The sequence below is a fragment of the Schistocerca serialis genome, chromosome 9 (assembly GCF_023864345.2).
Source record: "Schistocerca serialis cubense isolate TAMUIC-IGC-003099 chromosome 9, iqSchSeri2.2, whole genome shotgun sequence".
Classification (NCBI taxonomy): domain Eukaryota; kingdom Metazoa; phylum Arthropoda; class Insecta; order Orthoptera; family Acrididae; genus Schistocerca; species Schistocerca serialis.
Window position 1 is genome coordinate 239,399,552 of NC_064646.1, and position 21,646 is coordinate 239,421,197.

General features: G+C 41.2%; 1 protein-coding gene across 1 annotated transcript in view; it reads right to left on the reverse strand.

Annotated features, from left to right (window-relative positions):
* Positions 1-1,479: 1,479 nt before the first annotated feature.
* Positions 1,480-21,646, reverse strand: part of LOC126419513 (uncharacterized) — a 730,476-nt gene continuing 710,309 nt past the window's right edge. The window contains exons 21-23 of the mRNA XM_050086703.1: positions 13,698-13,935; positions 10,343-10,505; positions 1,480-1,724 (exon numbers count right to left, since the gene is read on the reverse strand). Coding sequence (XP_049942660.1) covers positions 1,480-1,724; positions 10,343-10,505; positions 13,698-13,935 — 646 coding nt within the window. The remainder of the gene's footprint in view (positions 1,725-10,342; positions 10,506-13,697; positions 13,936-21,646) is intronic.

Consider the following 21,646-nt stretch of genomic DNA (forward strand, 5'->3'; position numbering starts at 1 on the left):
AACTTGTAAACTAATTCTGTTCAGTTTGTCTTCAGACACCTGAGTGTGTTGTTCTACAATGTAATTAATAAAAATGAGGCGTTTCCGGGCATTGGACTTTTAGAGTACCATGGCGAAATGACCGTGTGAAACCTTTATTTGAAGAAATCTCAGGTCGCTTACCATAAATGGTTGGTCATCGGCATCAGATTGGTCACTGCTGCTCTCTTCTCCACCGTTAGGCACTAAAGGGTGACTTTCTGCATCTCCTTGCGGGGGGTTCTACAAAATAAGTTACAAAATCAAATGAAACAAATGTAAGAGAATAACTGACTAGTTTTAGAGACTATACCTTTGTGGTAGCAACATAGACATTATTTAAAATAACTGGAGACTGACTTTAGACAGAAAGGTACCATAAGTAGAAATAAAATGAAAATGTATTGCAATACCTCAAGTTCGTGAATTCTCTTTTGCAGTTGCTGAATGATTTCATCTCTTCGCTTGACCTCCAATTCTAAGGACTGAAAACGTGATTGAAATTTGTTTTGTATGTCCTCCTGAAACAAAAGGTATATATATGGACTATCACTGATAGCAGATATAGCAAAAGTCCTTTAATTTGTTACAGATAAAAGCTGCAGCCGATGGAAAAATACCACAAAAGAATTCTCATAATGAATATAGTTCTGCTGTGACATGTTCATAATTTTTACTATTATGTCTGCAAGGGAGGAATGGAGGTATTGGCTTGTTTGAGTTACGAGTCGGGGGAGGATATCCCACATAAAAAAAAACAAAAAAAACAAGAAAACATAAGTTTTATGAACAAGACGCGTTGTTCGTAGTCAGCTTAAATTATTTTGCAGATCATTACACAAGTGTTCTGCAGGAAGTGAATACGTGCTCCGTGAAAAACTTTTAATAAAATGACTTTTTTGACATTTTCCTTGTTTTATTTATTAAATTTTATTATTATTTTTGCCTTATTAGTTACGGTTTAAAACTGAAGTAATCACCAAAGAAACAAGTTTTTCCCTATTTTTTTTAAAACTGTGTTAATATTATTAACCTCCAAAATAAACAAGGTATTCCATCAAAGTGTTAGGATTATCAAAGTGTTTTGTAAGAGGAAAAATTTTGTAGCTCCTGGTCCAGAGAATGTGACTAATGCTCCCTATTAATTTCGTACACTTGAGATTTGATAAATAAAACAAAAAAGTAGTACAGTTTCAATTTTGTCTCTTATCGCAATAAGTTTAGGAAGCAATGTTAAGGTTCGTAACTCAGGAAAATCTAGCTTAACTTGCTAGTTACAACCATGCTGGAGGGAACGGTAATAAATTTTCACAGAACGTTGTGAATATTTCAGCTAGAGGTACGTGAAAAGTGAACATACCCGAACTAAATCAATATTCATGTATTTTTCCAATAAATAGTTTCATTCAACTTGTACGTTAAAATGTATGAATTATTACCATAAGAGACGCCACATCCAGACTAGTAATGTGTGTTCTTAATGCTTACGAGATGGCCCTGGATGACTTGCTTGATGCCACTGATTATGTCACCAAAAAATTCTTCATCTCCATTTTGTGATGGTAGGAGCAGCGATGTTCCCAGAAAGTTTTTCTGATTCGCTGCTAAGACGGAAGCAGGCGGTTGTGGCTTCTTCTGGGCAATAACTGGTGGCGGAGGAGTTATCAATCGATTGTCTTCCGCTGTTGTTGTCGGACTAGTGGGACCTGTGTGAAATTGAATGACATTGAATACATTATAGTGAAAAACTGAAACACGTATAATATAACCATGAACAGCAGTATATTTTGAAATATGGTGTGAGACCTAGTTTCTTAGTATCATTAATAAAAATAAACTGCAGTAGATTATCCGTCTAGTAACACAAGAGGGGGGATGATTTCTTTTAATGTCAATGGTCGAGCTTGCTGACCCTTCTCTAATTCTGTTGTTCATTAATAGTGCGCTTTGGGGTGTTCTGAAGAGTTATTGTTCCATTGCCTGCATTGCAACAAAGACTCATCAAAAGGCCCGGAAGCACACCGTTAATCAATGGCGCCGAGAAAATCTGATAGATCACTGTTGTTCACTGTCCTAGGCAAAAATGAATATGCACGTTCAAGTGCTGTTTATGCTTCTGACTGTGTCTAAGATGGGCATGTGCTTGATTATATTACACGAATTTCGCTGGTGTATTGAAATTACGAGCAACACTATTTGAATCACCACGAGCTAAAAGGGCTGCAGTCATCCCAACCTAGTTTAGAGGGAACTAGTAGAAACGTAATTATAGTTAAACCACTCTTTTGCTTCTCCTTAAAAAAGCAGCCGCAACGCATTAGATTGGTGTAAATACAAGGGTTAGTTTCACATAGAGAAAAATAAAAATTGTGCACATAAAAAGTTTAAACTTCGGTGACTGAGTTCGTTTTAGAAAGTCTCGGTATTCCTACACTACATACAGTTTTTTCTTTTAATAAATGCTTTCTACAGTGGCTTGAACGATAACCAATGCTTGCAAATTTCTGCCATAATAAATGTTTCACCTTTTGCTGGAATTTATTGAGTTTTGTTAGTTTGCGTATCGTATAGAACCTGTTATGCTTTCTAAGCTCTCTTTTGATTATGCTGAAATCCCAGTCAGAAGGGTGGAAGGAATGTCCCCTGACAGGGAAACAATTTTCAGTTTTCTTAGACCGATTACTCAGCCACAGCCAACAAGATTTTCGATACAACATGATTCTTTTTCTGTCGTACACAGTTTTCGGAATATAAGTATACTTCAGTGACAGATGGAAAAACGTTCTGCAGAAACTTATAGGGGAAAGTGAATATTTCGTTGGTCACCTGTTTTGGATTGCCTTCATTACATGCATACATACTGTGCATTATTTTTAATGTCATGAATACAAAATATATCAGCTGTCAACTGTCACAGAACGAAGTATATCATGGACAAGAATCTGTGAGATTTGGACATTTTGCAGGAAGTCAAAAGTAATAGCAGGTACTTAGGGCTCGTCTGTCCTTTTAACATCTTCTACAAGCTTAGTACGAAATTTTTGGGACCTTCTTTTGTGACCAGTTAGCTCTCCAGTGACACTTCCTTTTGTAACATAGTTAAGGTGTGGGCTTCTCATTTTCACCTTCAGCTCTTCACGTATCCAAAAGACATCTATGTGAGGGTTCCCGAAATGTAAACTGCAATTTTTCTATAAAGATGTTGCATAAGTTGATCTTTATTTGGGGACGTTTCTCTTTAAACAACTTCTGTCACTAAAATGTTAAGGCTGGCATCTAAATATTTTATATTCGTGCCAGCATAATGACTTACTTTTAGTGGAAAACTTTCAGTGTGTTGTGGGGTAGATTCTCTTGTTTCTGCTGTAAGGGCTCCCTTGACATGCTATCAGAGCTTCAGTCAGTGACTGAAATCCTTGTAGCACATAATGTGATTTCTGTAGCATCTTTCCTATCATAAACAAGCATCTGACAGAGTGCCTTCTAGCATTGAAAGAAGCGGGTATCCTTCAGCAACGCGTCAACGTTCTTAACTCCATTTTGGATATTTCGTGAGGTAGGTCCTTTTGGGATGTGGTGATTCATTGGATATCTCTACTAATATCTGCAATTTTAAGTTCTTGATTTAACAGCCCAGTCTTGAATATCAGTCGTTACTTATTACCGACAACAGATGACGAATTGTGAGGTACTGTGAAATGTCTTAGGCAGGCCGCCCTCTTCAAGCGTAAAAAGCTTTGTAGTACGCCTTATACAATTTTGGTTCACCCAAAAATGTTATGTCATTTACTATAATATGGCGACTTCTGGTATCGTATTAGATTTAATGAATAAAGACGTCTTTGACGCCTTAGACCCATAGATGAACGATCAGTATGCTCCTCCTCGAGGAAAGTCTACCAAATCCGGTTGCGTATGATATTCGAGGCATGGCAGGAGGTTAATTGGAGAAAAAAAAACACCAAGTAAAATTACCATTAGTCTAAAGACAGCCTCATTTGATTATTTGAATACTTTCGATCCACGGTTACAATTTACAACTCTCTCTTCCCAATCACTGTTCGTACATTCGCTTCGTCTCCATTAAACTAAGATGTCTCATACCAAAATGTTATAATCCACTTGCATCTGCCCCTAGCCTGCGTTTCATTATGACAATACTGATTACCTTCATCGTTAATAGCGACGTAATAAGCAGTAATTCGTATCTGAAGATCGAGATACCTAGGCCAGGCTTAGGTTTCTGTTCGACGTGACGTCTTCGGAAGGACCTCGGTTTTTCTTTTTTTTAAATTCTGCTCCAATATCTACCATACACTCCGAATTCACAGCATGCGAAGTCGTCAGTTATCTCTGTTCCTTTTCTGAAAGGCATCCTTTTAGCAGGCACAGTTATTGGAAACATAAAAACAGTGTGCACTGTAAGAAGCCTTCGTTGACAGTTACCAACATCTGTGTAAACATTACTAAAAGTTATCATGGTCAACTGGTATTCCATTTGTCTGAGTTTAGACTGCTGTAGTAGATTCTGGTCGTAGCACATTTCTCGGATACATTTGAGGAAAGTTTCAACGCTAACATTCATAAATGTTTTATCAGTGTACCAGTAATTTCAGTAGCTTTAAAAAGTCGCTAGAAGTATATCTCTCTGTTTATTTAAACTATCATACTGGACATCTAATCACGACCTATAAAAGATTACACAATATCTCTCTGTGTAGTATTATTTTCTTGAAACTCTTTTTGAAATCTTGAGCCTTTCACGAAGTAAAAGAAGTATTACGTCTCGTGCGACTAGCCTGTACACATGTACACGCTCATTTGACCTACGTAGTTAATGCAGATGGAAGGAGAATGAGTGGATCTGGCTAGTATCTACTATTCGGATTTCGGACTAGTAAGTGTATTCTGTTAGGAGGGCTTGAAATCCACTGAATTCTGCCTTGCACACACAGTGTCATAATTTCTAAAGCTACTCACCAGTTAAGACGTTTTAGAATTTTATAATCTCAGTGAGAATAAAATCGAGATATTTTCAAAAAGGCACAGAAAATCTCAGACAAATTGGCATACCATAATGCAGTCTATGGACGAAAATCATGCCATAAAGCTAGCAAGATTTAAAGCTAGAAGCAAGACACAGAAGTCAGAGAGAGCCTTGGAACAGGAGTGAAAGAAGGCCATAGCCCTTATACTCAAGAATACTGGCTATATGCAAAAGCTTTTAGGTAATCACGATGTGTTTACACGCTTCCAGTACAGACTTAAAACAAATAAGAAAAAATCCTATTACGCATAGTTAGGAATTTGCTGTAGTTTTCAGAGAATGTGACTATGAATATTTAATTTTCTACAACAATATGAAAGCACTAGTGCAGGGTTAGCAGATACAATGAATAAAGTAAGGAATATGTCTATAAACTAGGCACTAAGTTATCACAGAGTTATCACAAACTACCACATTAGCGCATGTAATCGTATAGGTATGGCAAAAATGTGTTGAGCTGTACAATGGGCATGGTCTTTGGAAGGCTGTCCTTTGTTGTGATCTGAACAATGTGTAACGTTACACATATGTAGGTGAATTATTCAGCCACATAACATTGGTATGAGGTAAGATTAATTTGTATATGCAGCTAAGCACTAGCCAGTAGGCAGAGGATGCGGTGTGTCCAGCCCAACCAAACGACCAGTGGTACAAAAGCAGTCAGCAGCATGACCAGAAATGGATAAAGCCTAGAAAAGGGAGAATTTGAATGGTAGAGCTCGCGTAGCCGATGGACAGAAGATGACCCAGAAATGGCGGAGTTTAACACAGTTAACAGCTCTCAGAAATTCAGTGATAAATGACACTTACATATAGTAAAGCAAATCTGAAAACACCCGCAAACTCAGAAAAATAAAGCGCTTCCAATTAAACAAAAATATTATTAGTAACTTAAAAACTATAAAATTTTATAATTTACAATGACTAAAATTTTCGTAAACAACTTTTAAACGCTTAATGTAAGTTCAACAGAAGACATCTCAGATGATATCATAGTCCTATAGCTATCATTCCTGAAAGCTAAACATCTGTATCTATTTTATTTATCAATTTATTACACTTTTATATCCTTTTCATAATGAAAATGTTTGTCAGAACACCATAGCGTTCACAACAACACAGCAACTGAGTGTGCCATGAATATCTCATATCTTGTGATGCTGTGTCGTTATCTAAGGGATATTTATTTAAATAATAATAATGAAATTAATAATAATAACTGATAATAATAATAACCGATAATAATAATAAAATCATGGTCATTTAAGAAGTCGTCAACGGTATGTACTGCTGAACCCACCATTGAAAAGGGTGCCAAGATACGCTTCCATCAAGCAGACATTGTATTTAACAACATTTTGCTGTCATTTAAAGTGAGTGCACATGCACAAGAATGCTGGCTTATTTATTTATGAACAAAATATTATTTACATTTATTGTGAATGGTCTGTTACCAAATTTTTATAACATTTTCTTTATTAAATATTGTTATAATATATTAGTTCAGCAAAGAAAGTGGTCAAATTCAGTCAAATCACGTATGTAAAACATAAGAACGACGTATTTTTGGTAGGGATGACTGCAGCCAGTGAGAGATAGATATTGGTGGAATACTACTGAAGTTAAGTGGAGACAGATACTTTTTTGAGTGTTGCAGTCAAGGGAGCGATTCACGGTGAGATCCAGAAGGCAGACCTGCCTGTGGTAACTTACGAGATTCAGTCGTGCAGCTGATAGATTCTAGACGATATACTGCCTCTAAAATACTTTAAGTTTCCAAGTATCTTTCACTTTCGCGAGCTCGGAATGTGCTATAGTGTAGAACTTCAACCTAATCACTTGCATTACGGAACTGAGGCTAGAGAGAGTATGAGCTCCTACTCGTTATTGTAAATCCCCATCGTGAACTGTGAATTATTTTGAGCTGACGAATATTTCGTGCACTGTATTGTGATCATGAAATGAACTTGGATGACTACTTAGTTTAGGGATGCTGCTACCACTCTCCTATCGCTCTTACTGAAACTTTACTGCATTTTAATAAGGTTATCTTTCTGTCTGTATTACATCTGGCTATCGCAGGACCTCTTTACGCTACTTAATATTACTTTCTTGAATAAACATTATGCAGCATAATTATTTGCCATTTACATCAGTTACAGACATTAGAATAGAACCCATTTAATTCATATCTTGTTTATTTAATATTTCTGACTATTTTTAATATTTCGCAATTATGTCCAATACATAGGCCATTTCACTGCAGGACTGCAGTTACAGCTTATTACTTCCAGCGAGTTAGCTACTGGGCATGAAAGCAAACATGTACAGGTCCACATTACTACTTCATCAAGCTATCCCTTTTTAAACAGAGCCATGCGTTGACCAATTACCTAAGACGTGAGTAGCCACGGGTAAAGTCGCAGTTGGTCTGCTCGTCTGGAATTCTATCTAAAGAATTTACTCAGCACAACCACACACACGAGAGACGGATTGCAGAAATCCGTCGTCAGATCGTTCTATCTGTCCGCAGACCGCACACATGTGGTAAATACCATGCAATCTAATGATTTATATGTGAGGGACAGGCCATGTATGCCAATATGGCTGCATGGCTGCGACTTGTTTGTCTATTAGTTAAGAGTAGTTATGAAGGCTAAACTTTACCACTCATGGATTAGGCCTTGGGCTGATTTGACTGGGCGAATGCTGCTTGTAAGGCAATACAATGCGCGATCTCTGAAAGCAGGACATGTGATCAATATGTCGCCAATCCCTCCAGCCATTATTGTTACCAGATGAATCCTGATAATGCCGCTGATTCTTTTTTCAAGCAGCCCCCCATTTGACTTCACGAGGCTGAGTTAACCCCGTTCCAGACCTGCCTAACTTAGAAAAATCCGAGGATATACGAGGAATCGAACTCGAGTCCTTCCACACCGAAGGCGGCAACAATAAATATTCAACTACTTAGGACTTTAGCTTAGTATTAATAGTTATTCAGAGAGCACAAACCATTCTGGAAAGTGAAGTTGAATGCAAAGCTGCCACTAATATTAAGAAGGATTGCAAATCGGAAAACAATGGTATTCATAAATTTTGCAGTGAGCAGCATTTTTAAACTTTTGATCTAGAAATAGAAATTCATGTAAATTCACTATATACTGGTCTCCACCTAGTGGTTTTGAGTTATTTGTGGAACCACTAGATGCATTATTGAAGGTTTTAGCTTCAAAGGAGAATAATGGAATATTAAACGGCCGTTTTAATTTAGTTTAGTCTGTGTTTATGGTATCTATAAACACATGTAGTTGAACAGCAAGATTAATGAATGAGGAATTTAAAAGGAATTTGGTAAATTCAGATCGGTAAGATGCACGCAGTACCCTTATTGTGAATGAAAAAAATAACATAGCCTACAGTACCCAAGAAAAGGGTTCCAAAATGAGTTTCAAAAATTTTAATTCCGTTTGTTATTATTTAATCCCTCTTTTAAAATATGATTCGACGTATGGTGACCAACTGCCACTGCTCTTAAACATAGTTCATTTCCCGTAGCAGAACTCAATGACGAAGTGGCGTTCGAAATGCTGGATGAAACGGCCTGGTAAATCGCTCGTGTGACGCGGTCGAAGCTAGCGATCGATTGCAGGCGATATTCCTGGTCATCCGTTGTTAGTGTCTGGAGTCCTTAATAACTGCATGGATAGGACCATACATCTATATGTATTCATGGGCGTAAGTGGAAAATTATCCAAGGAGGGACAATTACTTAAAACTGCCATTTTTATATAAATGATTATGGTGCTTTAAGAATGTGTTATCTCCAAAGAATTTAATCTGATGGGAAGTATTATTGTATCTCATACGTTTGACGATTGTTCTCTCAGTATCTATTTTGATAGAAAGTTACTTTCATGTCTAAAAGAAAAGCATATCTCATTAGTATCTGCGAAATACACTTTTTTATCATTAAATCCAACAAGCTACGAACGTATTGTTATTAGTAAATCATTAATGTGTTAATGGCTCTGAGCACTATGAGACTTAAACATCTGAGGTCATCAGTCCCCTAGAATTTAGAACTACTTAAACCTAATTAACCTAAGGAAATTACAAACATCCATGCTCGAGGCAGGATTCGAACCTGCGACCGTAGCCGTCGCGCGGTTACAGACTGAAGCGCCTAGAACCGCTTGGCGACATCGGCCGAATAATGTGTTAATACTCAAGGATTTCCTATTGATTATTAGCGAAAGTATCCAGCAAAAACTGACCCTGTTTGGCACTTCTATAAATGTAGAAACAGAAAATAAACTTCGTTACTACGAGTTTTGTTTTCATAACTTCACATCTGCACATGCCTCTGGTTTTTATTTCATTATTTTCAAGGTTTCTTTAATTTAATGTTGATTACCATATTAAAAGGTCAATAAAATGTGATATGAAAGCTACATTTTTTAGGTTATTTGGGTAAAGTGTACGTTGGTTCGGCAGCTGTGAAGGTTGCACGATAGATTCTTCTGTAATTTCGAAACACTTGTATGAGGTGAAAGTGAAGACATCTGTTGGAAGTAATTATCACAGTACATGTCACACATTATGGAAAATGTCGTGTTATTATGATATGGGCCTACATGCTTCGATTAGTCTGCACTGAAGATGGTCACATAGTGACCTAAGTCGACGTGTAAAATAAAGGATTCCAATCATTACGATGGATGCTGCTATTTAACCAAAATATGTTGACAATAATTCGATAGTGGTGCATATGGTTCAAATGGCTCTGAGCACTATGCGACTTAACATCTGAGGTCATCAGTCCCCTAGAACTTAGAACTACTTAAACCTAACTAACCTAAGGACATCACACACATCCATGCCCGAGGCAGGATTCGAACCTGCGACCGTAGCGGTCGCGCGGTTCCGTACTGTAGCGCCTAGAACCGCTCGGCCACGACGGCCGGCGGTGCATATGGTTCCAAATGGAATTCGACATCAATTAAATGTCAAGTGCTGCGTTATAAGCTTTCAATTTGAAAACTGTTCTAAAACGATGTTTTTATGATTTAGTTACGACTGATTTTTCCGATGTTAGAGCTCGCAACACGGGGGCAGCCTAGAAGTCTGTTGCTTCTAAATATGGCTCTGGCTGTTTTCGCGTGTGAAATACTCGAGGATAACAGTCTAATCCAGCAGTTCCCAACTGAATACGGAATAGAGTTTGGATTTAGAATGTCGAGTACTGGGACATGCGTCAGTGTGAATAATACTGACCTGTCTGCACTTGAGGCTGCTGAGATGCGACAGGCGACGCTGGAGGAGACGCTGGAGGCGACTGGAGTGTGTCGCGGTTGAAGGTGACGCTCTTGGTGAGCTTGGAGTGCCTCGCAGCGTAGCCTTCCACCGTGGGCGCACGCATCAGCTTGCGCATGTCCACCTGCAACAGCAACGTTACAGGTTACAGCCAAAACAGCGAAGACATGTTTTACTTTGATTTTTAGTGTACCCGTACATGATATTGATCTATTTGGGACATACACTACCTGATCAAATGTATACAGTCACCTTTATGTAATGCAGAGAGGCTCATCCCCGGTACAAGAGGAGTACTGTGTTGTCAGTAGAAAAGAAGTAACACACTGAATACGCCGATCAGGAGTTCTCGGGGTGACTTCCAGCGTGGCTGTCACTTGAGTATAAGATATCTTAGAGACATTCACCCCTTCTAAAGATGTCCAAGTTCACTGTTGCTGACGTGACTGAGAAGTGGAGATGCGATGAAAAAACAACGACTGTACAAAGACAGGCAGATCACATGTACTGACAGAGAAGGACCGTCAGGCATTGCGGAGAGTGATTGTGAAATATCGCATGAAACCAGTGGATGGAATCACTCGTTCGGTTTAAAATGCTACCAGCAGTCCAGATAGCACAATGACTGTGTGTAGGAAGTTAAAAAAAGTGGAGTGCATTGGCCGAGGAGCTCGTCAGAAGACACACATTTCTGTAGTCAGTTCTGACCCACGCATGATATAAAGAGCGACGCCATTCGACAGTGGACGACTGGATACGAGTGATTTGGGGGCGAATCGCTGATATACCCTGTGAAAGTCCTTTGGAAGGGTTTGGTTTGGCAAACGCTTCAAGAACGTTACCTGCCCTGATGTGAAGTGGCAGTACTGAAGTACGGAGTAGGTGATGTTACGACGTGGGATGTTATTAGAGCTGAGGGTGTGGTCCCCATCTTAGGCTTAAGAAAACCACTAAACGCACAAAGATATGAAAACGTTTTACAGCATTTTATGCTACGTACAGTGGAGGAATTGATCCAAGATGATGAGGCAGTGATTTGAGGAAAATAACATTGGTGAAATTGACTGGTCTGCGAGATTCCCAACCTTAACTCAATGGGACATATTTGCGATGAATTAGAACGTCGACTTCACTCCAGAACCCAGCGTTAAACATCACTTTCTTCTTTGGTTTCAGCTATTGAGGAAGAATGGGCTGTCATTCCTTCACAGACATTCTGACACCGCCTGGAACGTGTCCTCAGCAGAGTTCAAGCCCTCATAAAGGCGAAGAGTGGAAACACCTCATCCTATTTACGTCCACTGATAAGTGTCCGGATACTCCAGGTTGTCGGGCCATTTGGTGGGCTACAGTCTTGCTGGTATCCCACTACTGTATGGGGCGTCTCGAGACACGTCTTCGTCCAGCAATCTCATTGACTGCAGTGGAACTGTCTTTAGTTATGAGTCCCACTTCGAATTGAGGCCCAGTGACCAGCGAAGACGTGTCTGGATACACCCCAGGCAGTGGTGTGATACCAACCTGACTGTCGACAAGTGGTTCAAATGGCTCTGAGAATTATGGAACTTATCATCTGAGGTCATCGGTCACCTACAACTTAGAACTACTTAAACCTAACTAACCTAAGGACATTACACACTTCCATGCCCCAGGGAGGATTCGAACCTGCGACCGTAGCAGTCGCGAGGTTCCGGACTGAAGGGCCTAGAACCGCTTGGCCACAGCGGCCGACGACTGTCGAGAACCTTATGGTCCGACAACGAGGAGTGATGGGCTTGGGTGCCATTTCTTTTCGTAGCAGGTCACCTTCGGTTATCACCTGCGGCGCCCATACAGCACAGCGTTATGTCAATGGTATTATATACCCCGTTTTGTTCACCTTGATGTCAAGCCATCCTGGGGTTGCGTTTCAACAAGATGATGACCGTCTGCACACGGAAAGAGTTTCTACTGCTCGTCTTCCTGCTTGCAAAACCATAGCGTGGCCAGAGAGGTGGCCAGAGCATATGGCAAGACCCTCCAACCGACTCCAATCCAACGCACCCATTGGGCGGAATTTGACACGAAATCCCCCTGGAGGATATTCAACAACCCTGTCGATCAATGCCAAGCCTAACAAGTGCTTGCATAAGGGCCAGAGGTATACCAACGCGTCAGTGAAGCTGGTTCAAATGGCACTAGGGGACTTAACATCTGAGGTCATCAGTCCCCTAGACTTAGAACGACTTAAACCTAACTAACCTAAGGACATCACGCATATCCATGCCTGAGGCAGATTCCCACCTGCCATCGTAGCGGCCGCGCGGTTCCGGACTGAAGCTTCTAGAACGGCTCGGCCACAACGGCCGGCCCTGTGATACTGTTTCTCTTGGAGGCTGTTTCTCTTGGATAAATTATCCGATTTTTTCTGAAATTATCATCATTTTTTAGTCTGTACATGTTGGCTAGCACACTCGACTCGCATTCGGGAGGACGACGGTTCAATCCCGCTTTCGGCCATCCTGATTTAGGTTTTCCGTGATTTCCCTAAATCGCTCCAGGCAAATGCCGGGATGGTTCCTTTGAAAGGGCACGGCCGATTTCCTTCCCCGTCCTTCCCTAATCCGATGAGACCGATGACCTCGCAGTCTGGTCTCCTTCCCCAGAAACAACCCAACAATCCTCTGTACATGTACGTTAGACCTACCGGTTTTCGTCCTATTCGGATGATTCCTTTGTGGTGTGTCTTTTCTTTGTCTTTTTTTTAATATGGAGATCCTCCACGGTTTAGAACATGTGAGAAAATAAGAATACACAAGAAATGTTTACAAAGAAAAACGGATATTCTACTACACTTTCCACTTTAGCAGCTTTAGAATCCCTGATGGATTTATTACTCGGGTGAGATGCAATGACTAGTCGAAGTTCGAAGCCACTGACCTCTGTTAGACCCATTCAGTTGTTACTGCGTCTCTACTGCCCACACATTAATCCTCGCCTCCTTTTATGCTGGCCGGTCCGGCTCTCCTGACATAGTGGTCAGTTACGCATTACATATGAGTGATCCTAAACTGTTGGTCAGATAGTGTACGGTGTTACTGGTAATCGCTAATACCCAGGAGGCAGGTCAGTGCGCACTGGTAGGGAAAGAGGCAGAGAATTTGGTGCAGAGACAGACCTGACGTTGCTTGGCGGCAGCGGTGGGGGAACAGACGGTCTGCGCACCGGGGGCGGCGCCTGCGGGTGGAGCCTCGTCGCCCGGACCGCCAACAGCTGCGGGGGCGGCTGGGGCGGAGGTGCGGGCGGCTGCCGAGTCGTCGCCTGCTGCCGCGTCGGCTGCGGGCGGCGGCACCGCCGAAAATAGCGAGCCCGCCGAGAGCTTCTTGAGGATGCTCTTGAGGTTGCGCCGCTCGGGCGTCTCGTTGCTCTCGGGGGACGTCGGCGTCTGCAGCTGGTGCTGCGGCGGCTCCGGCGGCGCGCCGTCCCGGCACAGCTGCTGCGAGCGCACGTACTGCATCGCCGTCGCTTCCGAGTGCGACCTGCCGGCACGCAGCCGCGGGCGGTTAGCGCGCCGCCTGCCCGGGAACTGACCGCGGCTCACAGCCAACGGCAGCAGCCGCCTCTTCAATGCTTACACCAACAGGGGGACCTCACGTCTTAGATACTCTTCATACATATAGGAAAGTCAGTGTCCAAATGTCAGTCTCATAAAGCAACGAGTTGCAGTTCTCCTAATAACTTGAAGAAATTGCTCGTGAAACTTGGAAGGCCGCTTAGTCCCGCTAACTACAGATAATTTCAAACTTATTACCACAGCAGCTGGCTGCTCAGTGCCTGGTGTGTAACTCTAGTAATCGTATTGTCGTTGGTTCGAATCTCACTGGCGGCAAATTTTTACACTTTTATTTAACCTCGATGTTTACTAAACGTGGAAGTATCAGTTAACAAATACTGAATCATTCCTGATAAAATAGTATCGATCTATTTTTTAATCACTAAATGCAAGAAAGTAGATAAAAATTTTGAAAGACATGCGAAATGCCTTATTGTGAAATGAAAACTTTACATACATCAATAATACTGTTCAGTATCTTTAAATAGCAAGGTGTTTTATTTTCAGTTCGATGTTTCGCATTTTTGCAGTAACTAGTTCATTGTGAAAAACTTGCATTTTTATTCGCTCTAATAAAAATATATATTCTCTAATACATAAAAATGAATATTTGTTTATTTCTTTGTTCGTCTTATATGCTTTCTTATAGGGTTGACCCCATGGCAATGAAGATTTGTGTGTTTTTGTGCGCACGTCCGTAAGGGTTTCTACGGGTATAAGAACTACCTGCTGCCCATAGTGGTGTGGGTGTACTTAACTCAGGTACGTTCGGAGCTATTTCAATAAAATTCTATATATACGAGTTTTATTATCTTTGGCAAGTGTGTGTACGTAATGGCACACATTTCTCCGTGACCAACCACTGCTACGTACTCGCGATTGTTCTGGCAGATATCCCTTTGTCTCCTGTTTTAGTAAGGGGGTTTGGTCGTGGTGGGTGGATGTGAGTGACAAAAATCGTTTCCTCACACATTGTGTTTATGAAAAGCGTCAAGTGGTGTTTCATGTGTTTGAGAGGGACGGAGGCTTATTCGGAATTTTCTACAAAGTATCCTTTGAACCGGTTTTTTTCCAGAAAGTTCCAAAACGTTTGGAGATGTGCGTGATTGAAGCTGGGACTTAGCTATGAGTGAATAGTTCAAAAGGGGAACACCAAATCAGAATCGACAACTGTTTGCGATAATATTAACTACATGCAATCAATCAAATCCAAATCGACTTTGGCTGCAATGTCGAGAGCCCCGACTTGATAATCGATTTAAACGAGGAACTTTTAACAAAGCTTTGATATTGCTGGAAGACAAAGACTTAGCGACATACAGCCAAACGCTAATGCAACTGGAAGTTCAGTCACCTCGACGAAGCCAATTTGATACTGCATTACTAAGAGAAAAAAGTTACAAAATCAACCAACTGCAGCGCTACGTTCAACACAACAACCCTCATTAATTCTGTATCAAAAACAGGCATATGACGTAATAACACACTATTATAAATAAAATTACTGGATGCACCTGGTGGTACCGGTAAACACTTTTAATTAATTTAATCCTAGCTTAAATGTGCGCAAACAGAGAAATAGTACTTGGCCAGACATTATCAGGGATAGCGGCTACGCTTAAGAATAGTGGGACGAACAGCACATTATGCGTTAAAATTCGCTTTCAATGTAGTTGAACGTAAACTTCTGCTATGCATCGTAACAAAATCATCAACACGTGAACAAATGTTGAATCAATGCAAGGCCATTAAATGGGACGAAAGCGCAATGGCCCATAGAAAGTCCTTGGAAGCACTGAATAGAACACTCAGGACTTGCGAGATAACGCGAGTGCAATGGGAGGTTTATTACTAATAATGCCAGGTGTTTTTTGTCAAACGCTGTTGTCATTCCGATATCGGCGCCAGCGGACAGAATAAACGTCTGATTTAAAAAGAACTATACGGTAGCACGTAAAAATAATCAAGTTAACCACAAATATGACAACGTAAATTTCGACAGACGAAAGAGCACAAGAATTTGCAGAAAATCTTTTACAAATAGGAGAAGGCACCCATCCAATAGGCGAAAATTCTGGCCAACTGATATTGACAAATGAATTTTGTGGTATAGTTGATACAACTGAGCAACTCATAAGCGAAATACACCGTCAAAGACTATACCGATTCTCAATGGTATAGCGAGCGAATTATTATAGCGGCGAAATACGGAATGTTGGTTCGCCAGCCATTTTACTGCGGAATCTGAGTTAGATGAAACTGTACAATGGTGCAAGACTCTGCATCAAACAACTGTAGAATAACATCATCGAAGCATATATAATGACTGACAAAGAAAAAGGACGGAAAATATTTATACAGCGAATACCATTAATATCGATTGGACTGTTCTTCAGTTTAAGGGGATTGCAATTTACAGTACAGTTGGCTTACAGTATGACCATGAACAAAGAGCAGGACCAAACATTTCGATGTTGCAGCGTTAGCTCAGAGGAATTATGCTTTTCAAACGTCCATTTGTACGTCGTGTGCTCATGAGTTGGATCACAACAAAATTTGTTCATTTATAGTCCAAACAATAAATCTAAAATTATAGCGTATAGGCAAGTGTTGTGAAAAAATAAAAATATGTAAATACAATTTTTTGTTAACTGTAGTAACTTTTAATTGTGTCCTGTGCTACTTACATAATTATATTTTATTGCCTCGTTATTAACTAATTTGGTATACACTATATACATCGTACGTTCAATGGAATATACGTTTGCATATATCTGAAAGCGAGGCTGGTTCTCACACATTCAACCGTGCGAGATACTCTGACCCTGGCAACACCAGGTATTGCAGTTAGTTATTGGAATAAAAATATTGAGGGGTAGTATACTTCAACCAACAGTAGAGGTGGTAGTGAAGGTAGGAAGACGTGTCAAGCAAAATTATTTGATAACAACCAATACTGGTACCAAATACGCAGTTTTAGGTGTCGCTAGACGTGTTGGTGACATTCGCGATTACGTTTCATCCCTAGAGTTGGGGGTAGGGAGCGGGGTCAAAAAGACAGCTACATACCAGCATATATCTCTGTCACGTCTGAGTGGATTTCTAAGATAATTGGTTCAAGTATCACTTGCTACCTGGAAAAAAATTATAGTGACTGTAAGAGCTCCCTAGCACCTCCAGAGTTGGGGATTGGGAGCAGAGTCGCAAAGGAGTTAACAGCAGCATGTAAATCCGTAACGCCTGAAGGGGTTTCTATTATAACTGGTACAAGTGTCACTTGCTATCTGTAAATGCTTACCGTGATAGCAAAAGCCCCCTAGCACTACTGTGACTGAAGGTTATCGAATAAAAGGCATGACAAAATTGTGCGGTGGACCCAGGCTCACTGTCGAAAAACTGATGCTAGGCGTGGCCGAAGCGGCAGTTGAGAATGACAAGTCAGAAGGAGAAGATGAACTGATTCCACATATTATCATCATTCTCATCGGCATGCCATTTCATTTCGCCGGCTGCTGTGACCGACCGGCTCTAGGCGCTTCAGTTCGGAACCGCGCTGCTGCTACTGTCGCAGGTTCGAATCCTCCTTCGGGCATGGATGTGTGTGATGTCCTTAGGTTAGTTAGGTTTAAATAGTTCTAAGTCTAGGGGACTGATGACCTCAGATGTTAAGTCCCATAGTGCTTGGAGCCATCTGAACCATAAGTATTACTAAGATAAGACAAATTAGGGCTAGTACGGATGAATATAGATAGTCGTTTTTCCATCGCTCGAACAGGAAAGGACATGAGTAGTCGAGGCGCAGGGTACCCTCCACCACGCACCACACCGCGGATAATGGAGTATGTACACAGAAGTAGATCTAGAGTTATATGTTTTATGGTAAAGAGTTTGTTTCTTTTTGCGGGAGACGGCAATTTTGTACAACCCGAAGCACTTGAATAAACTTTTCAAATTTAATTTAGTACCCAAAAATGCCTCTTTTTCATTTATTTTGTACATGAAAATGTGTATGCTCTGATACGTGTTTACTTTGAAAGAAAAAGAGGCATTGTAACACATATAGGGCACCGCTAGTTAAAAATAGGAAGACGTTATACTATTAAAATATCATTTAATAATTATTAACGAAATCTGCCATTTCTTAGTAAATATTGAATTAAATAAAAGTAATAAAAAATTCCTACCAGTGAGATTTGAACCATGGAGTTTTCGACACTCTCAGCTGCGGCAGCTGTGTTAATAAGCTTGAAATGTTTTGTAGTTAACAGCGGTCGTATGTCTTCTAATTGTCAAAGACGATTTTTTGTTTTGTTTTTGAGAATTGGGTCGTAGTGCTAAAGAAAACTGATTTTCGGGCGTAAGGATCAATAGAACAGAAGATAGCCTATTCTTATGGTCCCCTTGTAAGACATTCCTTCGACCAAAGAAAAGAATAGAGTAAGGTTAAAAATTTCGTCGACCTAGTGGTCGTTAGAGAGTGCGAACTCAGCTGATCAAGATTTGGAAGAAAATCGGGCGTGGTCTGTTCTCTTGTCTCCTTTTGATATTTATCTAAAACTGTTAAAGGAAACTGAGTATGTATGACCATATTCCTTCTGAAGAAAAGAACAATGTTTTCTACTTCAAAAACCGATTCAAAAATATAGTGTGTTCTTGCAACTGTACTTTTCCGTCAGGTACATTGCAAAACACAAGAACGAATGTACCTTTAGCATGACATATCACTATCAATGCCATGCCTCTATGAAACTTGCACCATATCTAGGAAGACCTGCTACGTTGTGATTCAGAAGGTAACTGAAAGAAATACGCAATAAGACGAACAGAAATGACACTCTTACTCGAAAACAACGGTCACACTGAAGTCACAGCAATTCGTGATGGTACCCCGGACATTACAAACGGCGAGTCAAGTTTCATAATGGGGTATGCGGTCACCACGGGTGGCATGAAGTCTCTGCAACGTGCTTCCATGCTGTCGCAAAGTTGGTAAGGAGCTTTCGTGTTAGGGCGCACCGTTCTCCCACCGGCGCGGTTGACGACTTGGTTCAAAGTCTCTAAGCACTATGGGACTTAACATCGGAGGTCATCAGTCCTCTAGAACTTAGAACTACTTAAACCTAACTAACCTAAGGACATCACACACATCCATGCCCGAGGCAAAATTCGAACCTGCGACCGTAGCAGCAGCGCGGTTCCAGACTGAAGCGCCTAGAACCGCTCGGCCACAGCGGCCGGCGGTTGACGACCTCTGGATGGTTGAGGACGCAGCACTATGCAACCTCCTGCACGTGTGCTGTTTCATGCGGTCACGTAATTGTCATCCGTAAACGTGAAGTCAGGGCAACCTGTCAAGACGCAGATGCGAAACGAGTGATTGTCATAGTAACGCTGACCGGTGAGTCTACCGCATTCAATGATTTGGAGATCAGTACACCCACGCAGCACTATGCCTCACCACACCACAACACTCGGACAATCTGAACGATCGTGTTCGAGTGTGCTGGACATGTATTAAGTGTACTGGGTAAAATCGTCATCCTAAAATACTTCACAAAATATACTGACTTACCAGATGGAAATCTCTCTTATACGCTACAGAACCAATATATGTTTCCATGTTAACATCCTTCCATTTTTGTTCTTGTTACGTGAATATTATCGTTATAAAACCTTCCGTTCATAAACGCATTCTGTCCATCTAATAGAAAAATAACGCGTTTTTAAATGACTGCCGATAGTTCACGCGTATAGTTTGCATTAGTTCTTAAGAGGACTTATTTCACAGTAAGTTTGGCAAGTGTTATGGTCTGCTTTGTTTTAAGGCTCTTCTGCTTACGTCAGGGTCGGCCACGGCACGCCAAACCGCAGGCGAGCCAGATGTGCGGGTAACTCGACTTTGCTCGGGCCTTCTCAGAAGTGAGAAGTGATCGCTATAGCGCGACATTTCACCTAGTACTGCGGGAGGGGGGGGGGGGGGGGAGGCTCATTTTTCGATCGGCACGTCTCTCTTCACTTCGGAAGAATCGTGGCGGCTGCGTTGTTTAGTCTTCACTATTTGTCTGTGGTACCAAGACGTTCACAGCTACAGTGGCTCTTTGCATAGAAAGAGACAGTCTAGCGATCTATCGCCAGAAATCTTTAAAAATGGATGGGAATGATTGAAGAGACGGATGAGAATTCTCAATATGTATTACACATTGCATAATCAACAGGTACCGCAAATTTTCTGTGAAATAACATTACAATGCCATGCAGAAAGAATTTAAAGATTTACTTAGTTACTTACATGATGAATGAATGAAAGAGTAAAAAATTACAACGATCGACAGACGAGATTCATTGTTCTGCACATCAAGAAATACTTTGTGCTAAATTTGTAGGCATGTAACACGTGGAGAACTTGCTGGTAACAATAATAAAATTTCTGAAGTCGCTCACATTATTTCCCTGTCAATTGAAACAGTTCCTGATGGGACTGAACGAAAAGTGTGGAGTCTATATACAGGGTGAGTCACCTAACGTTACCGCTGGATATATTTCGTAAACCACATCAAATACTGACGAATCGATTCCACAGACCGAACGTGAGGAGAGGGGCTAGTGTAATTGGTTAATACAAACCATACAAAAATGCACGGAAGTATGTTTTTTAACACAAACCTACGTTTTTTTAAATGGAACCACGTTAGTTTTGTTAGCACATCTGAACATATAAACAAATACGTAATCAGTGCCGTTTGTTGCATTGTAAAATGTTAATTACATCCGGAGATATTGTAATCTAAAGTTGACGCTTGAAACCTCCGACCGTGGCCCGTGTTTGTTACAACACGCAACTGCATCGTCACCGCTTTCACTCGTTTCATGTGTCGCTACATCAGCAATTACATGGTGACAACTTTAATCATCGAATGCAATTCTGTCAATGGGCATTAACAGAGAATGCGTTGCAGTTCTACCTGTTTACCGATGAAGCGGGTTTCATAAACCACGGGGTAGTGAATCTACGGAACATGCATTACTGGCCCGTGGACAATCCTCGCTGGCTCAGACAGGTAGAGCGATAGCGACCGTGGACTGTAAATGTATGGTGCGGAATCATTGGCGACCACCTCATTGGTCCTCACTTCATTGCAGGGGCCCAAACAGCTGCAACATACATCGCGTTTCTGCAGAATGATCTGCCAACGTTGCTCGAAAATGTCCCACTGGAAACGTGTCGACGTATGTGGTATCAGCATGATAGTGCGCCTGCACATTCCGCAATTAACACTAGGCTGACCCTTGACAGGATGTTCGATGGGCGTTTCATAGGACGTGGAGGACGCATAAATTGGCCAGCCCGTTCTCCTGATCTTACACCTCTGGACTTCTTTCTGTTTGGTACGTTAAAGGAGAACGTGTACCGTGATGTGCCTACAACCCCAGAGGATATGAAACAACGTATTGTGGCAGCATGCGGCGACATTACACCAGATGTACTGCGGCGTGTACGACATTCATTACGCCAGAGATTGCAATTGTGTGCAGCAAATGATGGCCACCACATTGAACATCTATTGGCCTGACATGTCGGGACACACTCTATTCCACTCCGTAATTGAAAACAGAAACCACGTGTGTACGTGTACCTCACCCCTCATGGTAATGTACATGTGCGTCAGTGAAAA